At 29.6% G+C, this 19,382-nt stretch overlaps 1 protein-coding gene across 1 annotated transcript; it reads left to right on the top strand.

Annotated features, from left to right (window-relative positions):
* Nucleotides 1-7,146: 7,146 nt before the first annotated feature.
* Nucleotides 7,147-9,912, top strand: LOC103489087 (uncharacterized). The gene is made up of 4 exons (XM_017043753.2): nt 7,147-7,332; nt 8,473-8,847; nt 8,968-9,062; nt 9,548-9,912. Exons 2-3 carry the CDS (start codon nt 8,586-8,588, stop codon nt 9,042-9,044), a joined length of 339 nt encoding a protein of 112 aa, XP_016899242.2. The 5' UTR covers nt 7,147-7,332; nt 8,473-8,585; the 3' UTR covers nt 9,045-9,062; nt 9,548-9,912.
* Nucleotides 9,913-19,382: the final 9,470 nt, after the last annotated feature.

Consider the following 19,382-nt stretch of genomic DNA (forward strand, 5'->3'; position numbering starts at 1 on the left):
TATCCTTTTGTGTTTTGTTCAGAAAAATAAATAAAGAAGAGGGGCATAACCAAGTAAAAGCTCAAAGAAATCTCAACCATAGAAAGAACCTTTAACCCATCTCGAGAAGAAACGGCAAGGGGTCCATAAATTAATTCATTCAGTGTAATGAGAGAAGACTTCGAAGTCAATGATATATGTTTGTCTTATTATTCTTTGCAACCTTTTGAAATAATTCAGTTTAGATCATTGACTAAGAAGAAGAAAAAACACTCCATACAATTTGTATAATTTCTTTCTGGGACAAAAAAACAGGTTAAAAAATGTTAACCTATTCTCTCTTTAATTTTAAAACACATGTTCATATATTCTATCTTCAAGCCAATTTAAACTCAGGATTTGTGTTTAAGCATTACCAGAACTTTTGTAAAAGATGTTTACAAATTTTTTATATTTACTTTTATATATGTTGTCTAGTATAGTCCAAGATGGGAATTAAAAAATAAAGTTATTATAATGGATAGAAGTTTTAGGAATCATAATTAAGAAGTTACAAATATATCAAAGTCTACAAGTGATATATTTCATAGACTCTTGACAAACTTTGACATATTTGTAATTATTTATATTTTAAATCTAATTGATATATTTGTGCAATTGTCTTTAAATAGGAGACTCATTATAGTCTCATAGTACATTCACCAGAGGAAAAACCCTAATTTTAATATTTTTTTTCAATTGGATCTTTTTTTACAATTCTTTATCTATCTAACTAATATATATATTATAAATTGCAAAAACTACCTCTGGACTATGAGATTGGTTACAATCACACCTACTAATTTTAATATTTGATCCATTATACTCCTATGGTTGTTTAATCATTGCAATTAACTCATTTTAATTTATTAAATTAACTTTTTATTTGTGGATATAGATGCTTTCTCTTTCCTCTCATCATTTCTTCTCTTGGGTGGATTGTAAAGTACGAAAAAGTTGAGAAAATTTTGGAAAGATTAAAGTATAAAAAGAGATGAAAGCATGTGAGGTAAAATGTGAGGTTTTAATTTGGGCCATGACATTACTGAAAAGGCAAAACAAAATACACTTTTATATATCTATATAATAATAATAATTTAAAAGAAAAAAAAACTCTTAAAAGTGACCCAACGGTCACTTTTTTATTTATTTGCAAATTAAAATCCACTTGATTATTTATTTATTTATTTATTTAATTAAGGAAACCAAAATTCAAGAGCAAACTTAAGACCCCATGGGTCACTTATCCAAACATTTAAGTGGCTTTCTCTAATTTGTTCAATTGGGTGACATTTTACAAATTTGTGGAAGTCTACGATCTCAAAAAATGCAAGTTTTTCCTTTGGGCTCTTATTCATGAATGAATAAACACTGTGGAAAAGCTCCAAAGCCTGCTTCCTATGTGGAATCTCAATCCAAACAGGTGTATCCTTTGCAAAAATCATACTGAAGATCTCGACCATCTTTTCATTACCAAAATTTATTTGGTCCAAAATTGCTCTCCTTCTAAATTGGCGGAACACCTTCACAAGTGCTGCTTCTCTTTGCAAACATATCACCAGTTACAAACAGAAAAATAGAAAAAGGGTCATCCTTTTCAATACGGTGGCGGTTGCTTTGTGGACAATATGGCTAGAAAGAAATAACCGTACTTTCAACAACAAAGAAAGAAAAAAAGAAGAAATCTGGGAAGACATTGCTGCTTTTACTAGCCTTTGGTGCACTAGATCTAAGTTGTTTTCAAATTATGATGCTTCCTTTATTGCTGTTAATATTTCTGCATTTGTTTAACTTGGGGTCTTCTTTGGGCTTCACTCTAGTCCTTTTTGTATTATTCCCTCCTTTGTAACGATTCTTCCAATATTAATGAAGCGGGAATAATGATGAAAGTGCTAAGGGGGTGTCCACCTAATGGAGATGCCCGGGTGCACTCACTGACCCATGTATCTTTTTCAACAAAAAGAAAATGGTATTTAAAGTGTGTAAATGTGGTGCATACTTTTTCCATTTTGCAAAAATGACATTTTTAGTGTATTAAGTGTATCGACGATAGAAAGTATATTAGTGTCTCAAGTGTATATTAGTAATGTATATTAAGTGCATTAAAGGTATCAAATATGTCAAGTATATTGTGTGTATATGTTTTCAAAATAGATATATTGTGTATATCAAGTGTGTATTAGGTGTATCAAAAAAGGTATATTGCGTGTATCAAGTGTGTAGGGTAAGGGTGTTAAGGAGGTGTTTACCTAGTGGAAATATTTGGGTGCACCTGCAGACCCAATGTATTTTAAAAAAATAAAAAAATAAAAAAGTGGGTATTAGGTGTATCGTACTTTTTGACATTCCATGGTTCGATTTTTTTTTGTCATTTTTGCAAAAGTAATAATTCTAAGGCTATTAAAACTATTTTTTAAAACTTACTTTTCTAAATATGTAAGAAGTCCTCGAAAAAATACAAAAATAGAGAATTCGAATCGCCAAGCAGAGGCCAAATAAATGATGTCCTCCCACAAAAGAGATGAAAATAAAAATTCCATATATTTTTTATATTGGGCTATTACCCTTCAACCAAAAATATAGTTGCAAATATAGCAACTACATATATAGCAACATTTTTTAAAAAAATTATAAATATAGCAAAATCTATCCAATTCTGACAATGATAGAAGTTGGTAGACCATGTTGATAATATTGATCTATCACTAATAGACCACAAAAGAACTATCAACTATAGATGTATCCTTAAAGCTCAAGGACATGAATGTATAACCTATAGAACAAAATCCTATTCAAGTAAGGCCATGTTAGCTATAGAAGTTTATCAGTGATAGATTTTGCTATATTTGTATTTTTTAAAAAATATTGCACTATATACTTAATTATTATTACTAAAATTACTACCTATTATAATTATCCCCAACTAAATACACAGAAAAGGCCCAATCAAATCCCTCGTTCAATTTTTCTTTTTTGTCATATTTGTAAATAAGTTGACTAATTTTACTATATTTACTTGAAAACATCTCATATATCAATCTCATTTACAATAATTTTGCTAACTATAATTAGTTAATCGGTCAAACATTAAGTTTTGGTTTTGCCTACAGTGAATGTAGCATGGGACTACAATGGGTTCTCTTTATTTATTGTTTAGAGACAGATACAAATATAACAATTATTAGATTTAAAGTATATTAGACATATATATTAACAATTTTAAAAAATTGTAAATATAAGAAAGTTTGTCAGAGTGTATGAAATATATCATTTATAGACTTTGATATACTTGCAACTTTTTAAAAATATTGCTATTCTCTTAATTATGATTCCTAAAATTTCTACCAATTATAATAACTTTATTTTTTAATTCCAATCTTGCACTATACTATATACAAAATAAATGTAAATATCTCGTAAGATAGATAATGAAACGTTATTATATATACAACGGTTTCAAAACATGAAAACTCGTCCTTAGTTCTCTCGCTGCTAAATTTGCAAGAGTGTGTTTTAAAATTAAAGAGACAATAGGTTAACATTTTCTTACCTGTTTTTTATTCACCACAAAGAAATTATACAAATTGTTTGAAATGTTTTTTTTTTTCCATAGTCAATGATCAAAATTGAATTAGTTCAAAAGGGTTGCAAAGAATAATAAGAAAAACATATATCATTGACTTCGAAGCCTCCTCTCATTATACTGAATAATTAATTTATGGATATTGACGTTTCATCTCGAGATTCAATTTAAAGGTTCTTTTTATGTTGGGAGATTACTTTGAGCTTTTAATATTTAAAATTTTCATTTGTGTGTGTAAACTAATATTTAAAATCCATCATTAGAAAATATAATTGTTAGGAAATTAAACTAGGTGTATATATTTATTCACATATATATATATATATGTTCATGTCCCACGTTCCACTAATTATAAAACTTCCATGTGCATTATATTATTCAAAGTTCCATATATGTTTTGATTCAGAAATTAGCAAAACTAACACTTCTAGTTTTATATTTAAAAAATAATACACTTTTATAAAAAGAAAATTGCATCATAGGACAAAACAATTTAAGAAAAAGAATAACTCATAGCACATCTTTTTTGCATATTGCAAATATTGTAAATATGACAAGTAATTAATGATATCAGACAACTATCAGACGGGCTATCGGAGGACTACTAGAGGATTATCCGCTTTTAAAATTGTTACTTTTGCAATTTAAAAAATGTAGTGACATGGACCATATTATCATAAATTTTTTTGCTATTTTTACAAATGCTCCTTTATAAAACTCATAATTTTTTTTTCGGTCAATTTTGGCCGACCTCGACACCAAGATTCTTCTCTAAGTTTTAAAAATTTGTTTCAACATCACTTCTCTATCCATCTCGATCGAAACTTAACATTGAGATTTTGGATTTTGTTTTTAAATATCAAAATAATGAATATACTCAAATGACCAAAATACTCCTGAAAGCTCGAACAACTGATATTCGTAAACTCTAAACTATGTGTTCATTCCAACAAGAAATTTAACTGATTTTTGTGCACCCAACCCAAAATCTCAAAAGAAGTCATCCTCAAATAGTTGAAAGAAAGCTTAACAAAATTGGACAAATTAGAGATGGCAGTGTGGCAATTAAATCACCAAATTGGATAAATTAGAGAAAGCCGCTTAGATGTTTGGGATAAGTAACACATTGGGTCTTAAGTTTGTCCTTGCATTTTAGTTTCCTTAAATAAATAAAAAAAATCAAGTATAGTTTAATTTCAAATAAAAAAAAAGTGACCAACTGTCACATTGAGAAAATTAAAAATATGATATTTAATTATAAAAAAAAATGTCAAAAGTGACAGTTGGGTCTACTTTAAGAGTAACTTTTTTTTTTTCCTTTTAAATTATTATTATTATTGTATATATAAAAGTGTATTTTGTTTTACCTTTTCAATAATGTTATGGTCCAAATTAAAACTCACTTTTTACCTCACACTTTTATATCTTTTTATACTTCAATCTTTTCAATATTTTCATACTTTACAATCCTCATAAGAGAGATGAAGAGAGGACAGAGAACGGAAGAGATCGAAATTCTCAATCAATCTTTTAATTAACAACTCTCATCATTTATTACCATAAGCAGAGATATTTAACTAATACTAAAATTAATACACAAATATTTAAAATAAATATTCTTTAATCAAATTATTTTATCACCAAAATTGGATTAAATAAGTGTAGGTTATTTATTAATTAGAATCAATTACTTAACCTTGTGTCATTAAAATATGATAGATTTACCATGAAAGTTAACTAAAAGTATTACTTTTAGAAATAGTATGAACCCAAACATTTCTATTAGGTGGACACTTCCTTAACACCTTTATCATCCACATTTCAAAAGCCAACAAATAATATTAGGAAGTCTTAAAATTACGATACATTAATAATGAGTGATTGAATTAAAATAATTCTAATAAATAAATATAGAATTGCAAAAACCACCCCTTGGTGGTGATAGTTTTAATTATACCTCAGACTTTTAATCGTAAAAAATTGTGTTCTCAAAACTTATGTAAGTATTAAATTGGATCCTTAAACCTCCTTAATTAAAATATACTAAAATATGATTCTTTAGAATTTTAGACAAAAGTTAAATATGAAATGATATACATATACTAGGACAAGAATGGAGGTTAGGGACACAGAATAGTGTGATAATCCCCTCTTCTGATAGCCAAATTAATTTCTAGTTTAAATCTGTATTGATATTTTTTTTTCTTGAAAGAAAAAATACAATGGTGTTCTTGTTTAAATAGATTTTTCTTTAATCATTTTAGCTTTTCATATCGTCCTTAGCTTGAATAATATACATGGAGTACACGTTCTAGCTAATTAATGTTCTTTTAGATCAGTAAAATACTTGAATGTGGGACATGAACAAATATCTATATTTTATATAAACTAGTTGCATAATAATTTATATTTACTGAAGGACGTAAAGTATTAATTCACACACACAAATGAAAATTTTATCATATTGTCTACTTTATCCGCTTTATGCAAAAATCTCATGTCTTTATTTTTTTTTTGTTTTTTATTTCAAAAAATCGTTTCGTACGATAGTTGTTTTAATTTATATACTCATCATCTTCTACTCCAAACTTTCCTCAAATTCCTTTCATTTTTTCAAAGACTTTTTTATTTATTATTTTTAAAATAAAAAATGTTTTGATGTAAAAAAAAAAAAAAGATAGTGGAAGACCAAGTAAAATATCAAAATAATAATCCAATATATATAGAAAGAACCTTTTAAGGAATCTCGAGAAGAAAAGACAACATCTATTAATAAGTGTCTCAAGTTGTGAAGTATTTTTATTCTAAAACAACGTTAAATTTTTTTTCTAAAGGAAACAGCTAGAAGGGACTTAGGACTGTGCCTAAGATCACCCTAGACACACAATTTTATTAATGAAGGGCTAGAGAAAAGCCCAAGTCTAATTACAGAAGGTGCTAAGGTTTAAAGCAATTGTAGCAGCCGAATAATTTTTAAAATAAGGATCCCTACTGCACCAATTGCCTATAAGGATTTTACAGTCCTCCTACATATTTGCAATTGTTTTATGAGAGCTAGAGGTTCCAAAAATTCTAATGTTCCTTTCACACCAAATTTCCCAAAATAAAGCTATAATTCCACAAAAAATAACCTTGTGTTTCGGGATGGAGCATTTTAGAGAGCGGAAGAAGGAGAACAAATCCTCAAATTCATCGGTACCAAGAAAGTACTTCTATCTATATATATATATTATATATATTATTGAAAACCATTTAAAGGCTTCCATTTATTGGGTCTCAAATTTCCAAACAGAAGCTGTGTTTGGAAAGATCCGAAGAAAGATAATGCGAGGATCTCAGATGGCCGATAGGAAAAGCTAAACAAATGATCTTTTTAAAGAGGATGATGATAAATGTGATGCTAACTACACTTGGCCGGATCAGGACAATAACGCTCCGCCGGCTGATGACGCTTTCATCAATATAAGCGATGGAGAAGAGGAAGATGAAGAAGACGACAAGGACGAGGAAGAAGAGATCAGCAGAAACGATTCCATGACCATGAAAGAAGAGACCAAAAACGATTCCAGGTCCGAGAAAGAAGAGACCAAAAAGGTTGGATTCCACGTCCGAGAAAGAAGAGAGCAAAAACGATTCAAGAGCATTAGCGGATTCAAGCAATAACGATGGACTAGAAGCTGAACCCAATCCAAATCCAGTGCCGGAAAATGAGCCTTTTATTCTAAGCAACTGTATGTTCGTCCATTTTTATACACATATAATTCCTTCATAATTCTCTCTTTTTCTTTTTTCCTTCTACATTCTTAAATTTTGTTTTCAAAATTTCTGATGTATTTCCATTTTATTTTCTGACTATAAAAAACAATTGGCTTTTCTTTTTTTTTTAAATAATCTTTCTTGACTTCGTATAGTTCTTTAAACAAAGAGAACGTGATAGGGTTAGTTGAGAAAATAAAAACTAAAATTTTAATAAGGGCATTTGCAAAAATAGAAAAAAAATTATGATAACAGCATTTATGTCGGTACATTTTTTAAATTGCAAAAGTAGTAAATTTAAGAGCAGATAACATTTGATAGTCATATAATATCATTAATTACTTATCATATTTACCATATTTGCAATATGTAAAAGAATTATGAGTTGTTTGTTTCTAATTTTTTTCATGTAATTTTTCATGTTAATATTTAGTTCCTTCAATATTAAAATAATAAAAAGTAAATATAATTTTCCTCATCACCAACTTAATAATTTTATTTTTTAATGTTAAAAGACCATTAATAGTTTTTTTTTTAATTTTTTTTTGTGATACGAACATGCAAACACCATACTCATTGAGCTATATTTATGTCGATATTATCGATACATGTTTTATTAACTCAAAAACTTCAAAAGAATATTAATATTAATATATTGATGCTATGCTATTATTAGAATAATACAAAAATGATTAGTCAAAACACTGGATACTAAAAGATAAAGAATAAAGATATTATTATAAAAGATAAAAACGATTGAAAAATATTTACAAAATATAACAAAATTTAATATTCAATCAACAATAGGTACTAATATCAATGTCACTGTCAATATAATAAATTTTAAAATAATCATTAAAGTTACTTATAATAAAATAAAATTAAAACCATCAACTTTTTAAAACAAGTTATTAAACTATTTTCAAATATAACATAACCAATCCAAAATATTTATCAAATATAAAAAAATTTAAATTCCATCTTTATCTAATGTTGATAGAATCTAAAATGTTGTTATATTTTGTAAATATTTTCGACATTTAAATAGAATTGTACTAGAGAAATTTGAAGTTGCGAGGTATGTTGTTTTAAATAATGTTTGTTTGTATATGCAGCAAGAAGGAAAAAAAGAAACATTCCTCCAACTCTTGCCCTATATCAAGCTGCTATAAAGGGTGACTGGGAGACAGCCAAATCTATATTTGATGCAGATCCATCGGCAATCACTATGAAGATAACTGTTGCAGTGGCTACTCCTCTTCATATTGCTGCATCATCAGGAGTAGTAAAAATCGCTGAAGTAATGGTTGACAAGAATCCCCATCTTCCAAACGTTTATGATGCTATGAAACCATCCCCAGTTTTAGTAGCTGTAGCTCACAAACGCAGAGACATGGCTTCCTTCCTCTTCTCCAACACTAATTTTGAAGCTCTAAACAGTTATGAACAAATTGAACTTCTCAGTGCTACCATCTCTAGTGATTATTATGGTATTGCCCTCCAAATATCTTTGTTATGTATGTATATATATCATCAACTTAACTTAATTAAACATTATCCATATAATTAAATGTTTCTTAATTAATATTTCCATCTCTTTCTTATTGTAGATATAGCCTTAGATATTCTAACGAAGAAACCTGAATTAGCAATGGCACGGCCGGCTGTGTTTGGAACAAGGCTGTAAAGGTTGTCAAGATTGGAGGTAATTTGGAGGAGAGATTTTATTCTAGAAATTAAAGAGCTCTACTTTCTATTTATACAAGTTAGCCCCACTAAATTTATGGGTTAGAATTTTTCCAACACATTCATGATCTAAAGGCTACCAATTTCTATCTAGATTAGTCTTTACGGTTACACTTTTTTTATATGCTCTAGATATAATTTCTACATATCCTTCGAGTAATTTCTCTAAAAATACTCTAATAATTAAGAAATTTGGCTTTTGCTTGGATTAGGTCCAAATAATTCTGAACCCAAAGTCAAATTTATATTTTGACAGTGACTCAACGTTGCATGTACTATCTAGAAAGCCATCTGTAATTAGTAGCAGCAGTGAGCTTAGCTTTTGGAAAAGACATGTGAACTCTAGTAATACACATCAATGTGCCTTTTTGTTTGAATATAATGTATATTTTTTGTAGCATTATATGATTTATATGTTCGTGCTTTTTTAATTTAATTTGATAGGCTTCAACAGAAAGGCTCTAATGGAGACGTTAGCCCATCAAGTTGTTGAACGCATATGGAATTTTCTTGTCCAGAATCTTTCCACTAGAAGAATTTTGTTCTTTAACGTCGGTTTAAAACCGACATTAAAGGCCTCTTTGATGTCGGTTTTTCAGTTTTCAACCGACATATTTGATAGTGTTATTGAAGCCCTTTAATGTCGGTTTAAAACTGACATTAAAGCCTAGTTTTTGGATTCATTTTTACAAATTTATTTTTATTTAATTGTTACATTATTGTCCTATAGACCGACATTGGATCAATGTAGATAAATATGTTTTTCACATGCCAACAAATCAATGAAATTCATATTATGTTAGAAACTATAATATTTGTCTTTTACTATTTGAATACACAAAATAAAATATTAATATTATATATACATTCTACAATAGTACATGAAAAAAGATTCTAATACAAGAATTAAATAATTAAAAATCCTAAATGCCTTCTTAGTCTTCAATTTTCAACGGTCGCTTGGCCATTTCTGTACAATCGCTAGCTTTCAACCTGATATCACTTCAATTATCTACAAACAATATCCAAATAAACCATTTATATGAATAACAAAGCTATTTGAAGTACTAAAATTTCAGAGAAGGATGAAAAGTTCTTAAGATTTTATATCCACACCCCAATCCACATAACTCTATTCAGTCTACCTCATCCATCAGGCTTTTCTAAATCTCTTCAATCTAATATTAGAAATATTCCATAGATGCAATCATATACAATCCTTTTCCCAAATAAAAAAAAAACATTTTATGTGGCAACCTATGAACTCTTGTAATTGATTAGCTCATAATATTGCCCACCAAATGAATAATCAACATTTTTTTACATAACATTGTTATGAAAACCAATATCAATCTATAATGAAATAAGCAACATCAACACAATAAGTTGAAAAGTAAAGCAATCATATTTTTGAAAAGTAAAGCAATAAGCGGAGGAGTGGATGAAAATCTCATGCATGGTTGCGGCAACTCTAGTCCCGACGCGTTGTTTTTGCAGCGGCATTCACGGTTCCAGGAGGCAACGATGATAAGGATGCATGGCATTCCCATTTTCCGACAGAATAAAGCATTTATGGTGTTCGTCATATCAGATGTTATCGAAGCATTTACGGTGTTCGTCATATCAGATGTTGTAGCTCTGGTGATGTCTATAACTTCTATACTCAGTTCTTTGTCAATTTTCATTTCACGTTATGCAGAGGAGGATTTTTTGGTGAATTTGCCGTTCAAGTTAATGTTGGGATTTTCGACATTGGTTGTTTCTGTAGCAAGCATGTCGGTGGCTTTCAGCGCGACCTTCTTTCTTGTGTATGATAAAGCAGAGACAAAACTTCCATGGGTCATTGCAGTAGTAAGCGGCATTCCACTTAGCTACTTTTTTATGTTGCACTCTGACAAGGTCTTGTTTTTTAACCAATTAGTATTAATATTGTCCAGTTCTTATTTGAAAAAACATGATGGCCTGTTTTAGTGCAATTACACTGATGTAGTACATTTATCCAGCTTTATTGTTTTCTAAGATGTTTAGGATCGTACAATAATGAATATATACATCAATTTGAAGTAAATAATGTATCATTAACATGACCTACATGGCATTTAACAAATTGACGATCCAATGTTCTTTCCGATATTGTGGGTGACGATTGTGTGGTACTATTCTTCGTTATTGAGAAACTGTAAGAGAAGGCTAAAATCTGGAGGTGTATATTTTGAAAGATGTATTCAACAAATAAGGTCTTTATGTCGGTTGAAAATTGCATTATTATAATAGAGTACGATATCGGTCATCTGACAACCCTCATTTGGTGTACCTATATAAACTTCATTAGTGTGTAACTTTTGATTGATAAGAAAACTCTACTTCTTCGTTTATTTTCACTAATGACCCACAAAAGTAATTTGCAAACAGTTTCCTACATATAAGAATCCAGTAAATTGATTCCTTGTTAAGGACTCTACATTATTATAATGGAGAAAATTCACGTCGATCTTTATGTATTGTCATGTGAGATGGAGCCCATATTTTTCTAATATGGTATAATGAAACCCAAAACCAATGTGACACTATCTAGAGAAACAGGTTGAGGATCCACATTTTTCATTGTCAAATAGTTGTAAAAATGACAATCGAATAATATTTCTCTAATAACCATCTCAGAATTTCTCTCAATTGAAAGTCTTCTTCCAGTCTCTTGTTTTTCTAATTTTTGTAATCTTTGCCGATTATGAATGAGATACAACAATTTCTCCCCTAAATAATAATAAACAATAAAATAATTAATAATTAAGCATAACCACATATTCCATAGACGCAGAAGCTTCCTTTACTGCATTCAATGTTGCAGCCTCCACAATGCTTCCTATTGAACAATGGATTCACACACTTCCCTTTACAGCATATCTTTGAGTACTTATATTTCTTCCCACACCTTCCACAGTTGTTCCTATCTCTCTCAACATTTACACACTTTTTTTTGCAACAATCAGGCCCCGCGCTGCCCTTCCTTCTGCACACTCTAGGGTATTTGTTGCACGTCAATAATCCCTTCTGCAAAGATTGGAAGGGGAAGAGAAGACGGCGGGCCAAACCCATCGGAGAATCTTCGTCTTCAATCGGAGCAAGATGGTTGGAAACTTCGTCATCCGACAAATTAGTAGCATTCTCTTTGCTGTTGGTTTCAACTTCAGCTGCATGTGATGCATAATGAGAGAATGTGATTGCCAAAACTAGAAAAAGGAGTAGCTTTGAGAGCTTCATTTTATATGTAAAATTCAAAGAGCTAGATGGCTAAAGAATATAGAAGAGAAAGTTGGAGAGTTCAAATTTCTTGGGGATGGAGAAAATGGATGCCTGCAAGGAGATATTTATAGGGTGTGGAGCTATTTGAAACAATAGTTGACTGGTCTAAATCAGCAACTACAAGGTAATTAAAACGAGTAAGGCTTTTGACTTGAGTATTAAATTCCAAATTAAGCCAAGAAAATCACGTATATATAGATTATATTAGAAATAAGATATGCATTAGGATTTAGAGAGAGTTTGGTGAAGACCCACATTGATATTCCAAATCTTCTCTCTTTTTGCAGCCACATTATACATTTGATTGAAAAATGTTGGGTGAACCTTTTGCATCTATCTTTTAGCTTAATTATTCAAGCACATTTTTTTCACATTGAAAATTTTTCCTCTCTTTTCTTGTGAACATGTTCAAATTCTTTTGTTGAGGTGGACTGAGAAAGATAATGTTGCTTTAATTTCGTGCGGGTTTGGGGGTCGATTGGTGCTCGATTTGTCATGTTGCGATCGATCGGGTACTCTTTTTATCTCGATTCTAATCTTGTGACTTGTTCGAGAAAAAAAAATAACTATACCAAAATATTTTTTCTAAAAAAGGGATTGTTTCAAACTTTGAATCCTACAAAGCTACACCAAACTATTGTTGAGACTATTTAACAAGTTTTTCATAAATATAAGAATAGTTCATGGCTGTTAAAGTATATTTACCCTTCTTTAAAAATAACGTTATAGATTCAAGTTATTAGTCATAAAGACTACTACCCATGCTAATTGAGGTGTATATTATTTGTGAGGAAAAATATAATATAGGTTAATTAATAACTAATAGACTTTATTTGGTAGCATAATAGCATTAATTATTGTTGCATTAATGGAGTTGGTATCATAGAAAAAAAAAAAAGAAGAAGAAGAAGAAGAAAAGCAAAGCAAAGCACTAAGCTTTTGATTGACTTTTAATTTAATAATGTTTGAATTTTTTTTAGTGTGGAGAAACGTGTGTAGTGTCGCAAAAGAGCAGAAAACATCAAAACCAGACAACAGCTTTTAACATTTGATTTTAATTAGAAATGTTGGTGAAATGTTTTATAAGGTGACATGTGTCATAGAATGTGTGCCACGATTCAACTCAATGAACACTTTATGATTTTTATTTTAATTATGGGCTTTTAGTAAGTGTGGCTATATTATATTATATTATATTGCCCAATGTTGTTTGTGCAGTGCGATGGTGTGATGCTGGCAAAGTTTGAAGCAAATCAAAATAAGAGAAATGAGGAGATTCATATGGTCATAAAGTTTTCAATTTTAAGGAAAATTGCGGTACACAATCGAATTGATGTGTGTGTTTTCTTTATAAAAAAAAACAACATATTAAGTTAATAATATAACATTAAGAATCAATGATTGAAAGGAAACCCATCTGAATCCACCAGTGAAATAAGACCAATAATGCATAGGGATCTCCTTTGATGGTGAGAATTTGTGATCATATATACATTTTAGTACTACCGTAGGTTTGTAGGAGACTTGAACGTAATCACATGCATATACTACTTCTCAAATAAGTTAAGTATGTTTTTTCTTATAACGTATTAATTTAACTTTGAATCAAAATTAGGTTATTTTTCACTATCGATAAAAGTTATTTATTTTTTTTTGATAAAGGATACTTCATTTCCACTTCAATAAAAAGAGTGATTAGTACAGGAAGCGGATAAAGGGCTAGAGAAAAGCCCTATGTTACAAAAGCAGAGATGTTTAGAGCTATGGAGCAACAATCATAATTTGAAAATAATTTAGACTTGCAACTCCATAAACCGATTTGAGCGAGAGTGTCTTCCCAAAGGTCTTGAGGAGCTTTTTCCTGCTGCTTGAAGATTCTATTGTTTCTTTCCAACCAAATCTTCCAAAGGATGGTAGCATTGGTATTGAATGTTATCAACCCTTTTTGATTTCTTGTGTTAAGGGAGCAAATGTTCTGAACAAGGGACTGCACATCAGTTGGAGTGCTGTTCCAATTGAGGAGAGCTTTGGCCTTACTCCATAACTGCTGACTATAGGGGCAATGGATGAAGAGATGATTAATGTCCTCTTGGCTCTTATTGCACATGTAACACCAGTTGGGGCTGAGGGTCCAATTTGGTAAACGTTTCTGCAGGCGATCAGCTGTGTTTATGCAACCATGTATGAGCGTCCATATGAAAAATTTACACTTTTTTGGAAACTCCACCTTCCATAGAGTGTTGTAAAGTTATTTATTAAATAAATTTTATAAAGATTGTAAAGTCTCTCCTATCTTTTTAATTATACGAGATCATCCACATGAATGATATACTTTGGTTTCGTTTTACCAATTGATTGAGATCTTTATTGTCCCATCACTAACTATCACATATACTATTTAGATAAAGAGTAAAATAATCTCTACTTTTCACTGTTTTGGAAGTGAAAATTTAATTAAATTATGTATGGGGAAAATGTTAGATGATACATATAACAATCAACTTGTTTTTATCACTTGTCAATTTAAATTTTTGGGTTGATTGATGGTTTAAGATGATATTAAGGAAGGTGGTTTATAAGGTTTGATTTTTTTTTTTTTTCTAAAATAGATACGTTGGGTTAGTAGATGTACCTAGACATTTCCACCAAGTAGACACCCCCTTAACGTTCTCATCATCCCCACTTCATTAATAAATCAACTAAAGGCATTTAGTTTTGTTGCAATTGTGCTAGCACTATATAGTTGGCGAAAAATAGGGATCTGCTGGCACGCGGGGATCTGCTAGCCCAAAGACCCGAAAGCGTGGACACCCGAAAGCACACGAACGTCTTCCCGAAAATTTCAAGTGGGTTGAACATCTTGAAGATTATTAGCGACTAAGGATATCTTTCCAAACGTGATTAGAAGGCTTTCCACCACTTTTGAAATTACCTATAATTTTATTCCAACATTTTTAGTAGGAAAATTTTCATAAATATAACACTAAAACCAAAATATTTACGGATCGTATAACAAAATCAAAAAGCTCATGAAGTCGGCTACTTTTTTAAAAATATTTCATGTTGCCCTTTCATTCCATCTTTTTTCTTTTGCAATTTTCTTTTCTTTCTATCGTCTTTTTCTTTTCTTCTTCTTATGCAATTTTTTTTATTTTGTTCAAGATCGTGTACCAAATATAAAATTTTATTTTTTATTTTTTTAAACTATTATTTAGTTGTTCAAGATCATGTATCAAATATAAATAGATCTTGAAAAAACCATAGTTTAGATTTGAGTAATCAAATCTAATATAAACGATAGTTAAATTTAAACGATCGTGTACAGCAAAAATCTTTGAAAATAATCATGATGTACAAAAAATACCAAATCTTCAAAAAAAAATGTTTAGATTTGGGTAGCAAAATCTAAATGATGTAAGAATCTTTAAAAAAATCGTTTAGATTTGGAAAAAAATACTAAAAAAAAAATTGTTTAGATTTGTCTACCATCTAAATAATCGTGTACACAAATGTATTACGTGCGCTTGTTTGATTGGCACATTTTTTATATTTCCTATTGTAAGTTTTTTTTCGATTTAGAAATTGTTCGATACATTTTAAATATTTTATCGTTATATTATATTTTGACTCGTTTTTATTATGTCTAAATATTTTAGTTCTATATTTAGAAAACAATCGGAAATGGTTATTATTATGGGAAATTGTATTGGGTGGCACAATAAAAATCCAATTTAGCAATATTAGCACTAACATTTTCAATTTTGCAAATATAGCAACTTTTTAATTTTGGTTGATATTTCTTATTTTATTCTTTTTATTATTCCAAAATTGCCCTTCTTTGGTGTTTTCTTTTCCTCTTTCGTTTTTCTTTATTGTTCTCCTTTATTTTTCGTTTTCTTCTTCTCTTCTCTATCGTTCTTCTTCATCATTTCTCCTATTCACCTACTTCTCTTCTCCTCGTCTTCTTCTGCCTCTTCTCCACTGTTCTTCTCCACCGTTCTTCTTTTCTCTCTTCAGTTTCGTTCTTTTAGATTTCTCCCTCTTCGTCGGCTTCTTTTTTTTTTTTTTTATCATCTTCTCCTCGTTTTCTTCTCCTATTCTCCTCATTTTTTCTTCAGAGAAAACAAGAGTTATGTATGTATTTCTTCCCCTTTTTTGAAGCTCTAATATTATTTCTGTAAATTGCTCATATATTATTTATTAAAATTAGAGCTACGATTAATTCTTCCTCATCTATTTTATTTGTTCATAATATCTTTTATCGAAATGAACTTTGTAGATCAGTTTTGGTTTTATTTAGTTACGTTCGATTCTGTTTTTTTTTATTTGTATCAGTTTTTTATATCAACGGTATGATAATACTTATATTATATGTATTAGTTGACTGATATACTTACTACATGTTTTTTATTTTTCTAAAATTGTTGCAGTTCATTGTAGTTATGGTTAAATTGGCAGTAATTGTTTTTCAAAGTGGTCAATGGGATGAGCAACATTACTACGTGGATTACAAAACAAATTGTGTTTTAGTTGATGGAGCGATATCATCATTTGATTCTTTTGTGAACTTGATTCATACTGAAATTCAAATTGAGTCATGTATTGAACTTTCAGTTTTAATTTGTTGACTATAGGCGATAATGATGTTCAACATGTTATTAAGATTGTAAACATACAATAACAACTGTATCGACAATACATAAAGTGTATCATGCTTAGTGCATCAGGTGTATTTAATTAATTGAGTGTATCAATAGTGTGTATCAACAACATATCAAGTGTTTCAAACTAATAATATGTATCAATGAAGTTTTGCAAGTGATTAAGTGTATTACATCTATTAAATGTATTAGCAAACAAACAAGTGTATCAACGATATATAAAGTGTATCATTCTTAGCGCATCAAGTTTATTTAATTGATTAAGTGTATCAATAGTTGAGCAAGTGTATCAACAACATATCAAGTGTTTCAAACTAATAATATGTATCAACGAAGTTTAGCAAGTGATTAAGTGTATTAAATTTATCAAGTGTATCTGCAAACAATAACAAGTGTATTAACGATATATAACATGTATCAATGATATATAAAGTATATCATTCTTAGTGCATCAAAGTGTATTTAATTGATTGAGTATATCAACAGTTGAGCAACTGTATCAACAACATATCAAATGTATCAAACTAATAATATGTATCAATAAAGTTTAGCAAGTGATTAAGTGTATTAAATCTATCGAGTGTATCAAGAAACAATAACAAGTATATCAACGATATATAAAGTGTATCATTCTTTTTTTTTGAACAAGAAACGGTGGGTCAGTAGGTGCACCTGGGCATCTCCACTAGGTGGACACCCCCTTAGCACCATCATCATACCCGCTTCATTAATAATATAACGTTAACAGTACACGGAAGCAGGAGAGCCCAAAACGAAAGACAAAGGACTTGAGAACAGCCCCAGAGATAACAAAGTACAAACATAAAGCATAGTAAAAAGCTAAGTAAAAGCATTAAGATTTAGGGCTATAGAAGTAGCTTGATAATTTGTAAACAGTGAAGATCTACTAGTCCACAGTCCTACAAGAGCTTTTATATCTTCCCATAAGTCAGCAACTGTTTTTTCTTTCCCATTGAAGATACGGGCATTCCTCTCCAACCATATGTTCCAGAGGGCAGAGGCATAGGTATTGATAAAGTGTATCATTCTTAGTGCTTCAAGTGTATTTAATTGATTGAGTGTATCAACAACATATCAAGTATTTTAAACTAATAATATGTATTAGTGAAGTATTAGAGAGTAAAAAAAAGTGTACAAGCAGTACATCAAATCAGTTGTATCGACGGTATATATTGGTGTATCAACGATATATATTGGTGTATCAGCTGTATATATTGGTGTATCAGTAATGACTGAAGGGTAACTTCGTAATTTCGTAATTTTAAAATGCGGGCTGTATTTCAATTTTGCTATTTTTACAAATATAAAAATGATGTGCTATGGACCTAATTTATGATACTATAATTGTCCTATTTGCAAAAGACCCTATTATTATTACATAGAAAAAAAGAGTAGAGTTTGTTTACTATTTAATTTCAATAGTATTGGAGTTTCTTCCACGTCTCTCTTTGTTACTGACTCCGAATTTAAAAGGAGCCCCAACTACTTTCCTATCTTTTTTTAAACTTTAAACACTTTCTACTAAATATTATATATATTTTTTTTTCATATTGGTTTCTTTACTTAGCTCATGTTATTTTTCAACAATCATAACTATATTTCATATTCCATAAAAAAATTCAAGTTCTTAATTAAACGTACGTACTCCTATTTATATATATAGTTAATTAATTCGAACCACACCAAAACCAATTTTTCTTTTAAGATTTTAAATCTTCGGTTCTTTTAATTAACTAAATATTCTCAAATAATTTGTTATTTTAGAATTTCATAAATTTTAACATGAATTATCTTTAACCCAATAACTCAATCCTCAAGATAATATCTAAATAATTTAAGATAATAAAAATTTCCTAAAAATTTAGGATGTTACAAATATATACCTTGGCTAGTTACATTAGTTATATTCAAATTCATTGACTAGCTAGTTTTATTGTTTTTTAGAACCTATTTGATTTGTATGCGAAAAACATACCAAAGTAGTACATGAAAGTTCTCTAAAGTTTATTACAATGGAGATATAATTTAAAATTAAAAATAACTTTGATCCGTATTGCAGCCAATGACACAGTAATATGTATTTCCAAATATACATTAATTGTGACTACAAATATTTTTTAAGGTATAATTATTTCTTCCTAGCACAGGAGTCCATCCGATAATAAATAGAAATATTAAATCCGATAATACAATATTCAAATCATAAGTAATAATTGATCGCTATAAACTTTATATATATATTTCACAATATATGTCATATACAATGACTGCTTAAACCATTAATCTTGAAACTT

The sequence above is a fragment of the Cucumis melo genome, chromosome 12 (genome assembly GCF_025177605.1).
Source record: "Cucumis melo cultivar AY chromosome 12, USDA_Cmelo_AY_1.0, whole genome shotgun sequence".
Lineage (NCBI taxonomy): Eukaryota > Viridiplantae > Streptophyta > Magnoliopsida > Cucurbitales > Cucurbitaceae > Cucumis > Cucumis melo.

Bases quoted from the DNA above. Each gene is read 5' to 3' on its own strand.
- LOC103489087 (XM_017043753.2), top strand. From the start codon at position 8,586: ATGAAGATAACTGTTGCAGTGGCTACTCCTCTTCATATTGCTGCATCA. The intron at 8,848-8,967 runs GTATTGCCCTCC...TTCTTATTGTAG, and splicing joins CATCTCTAGTGATTATTATG to ATATAGCCTTAGATATTCTA.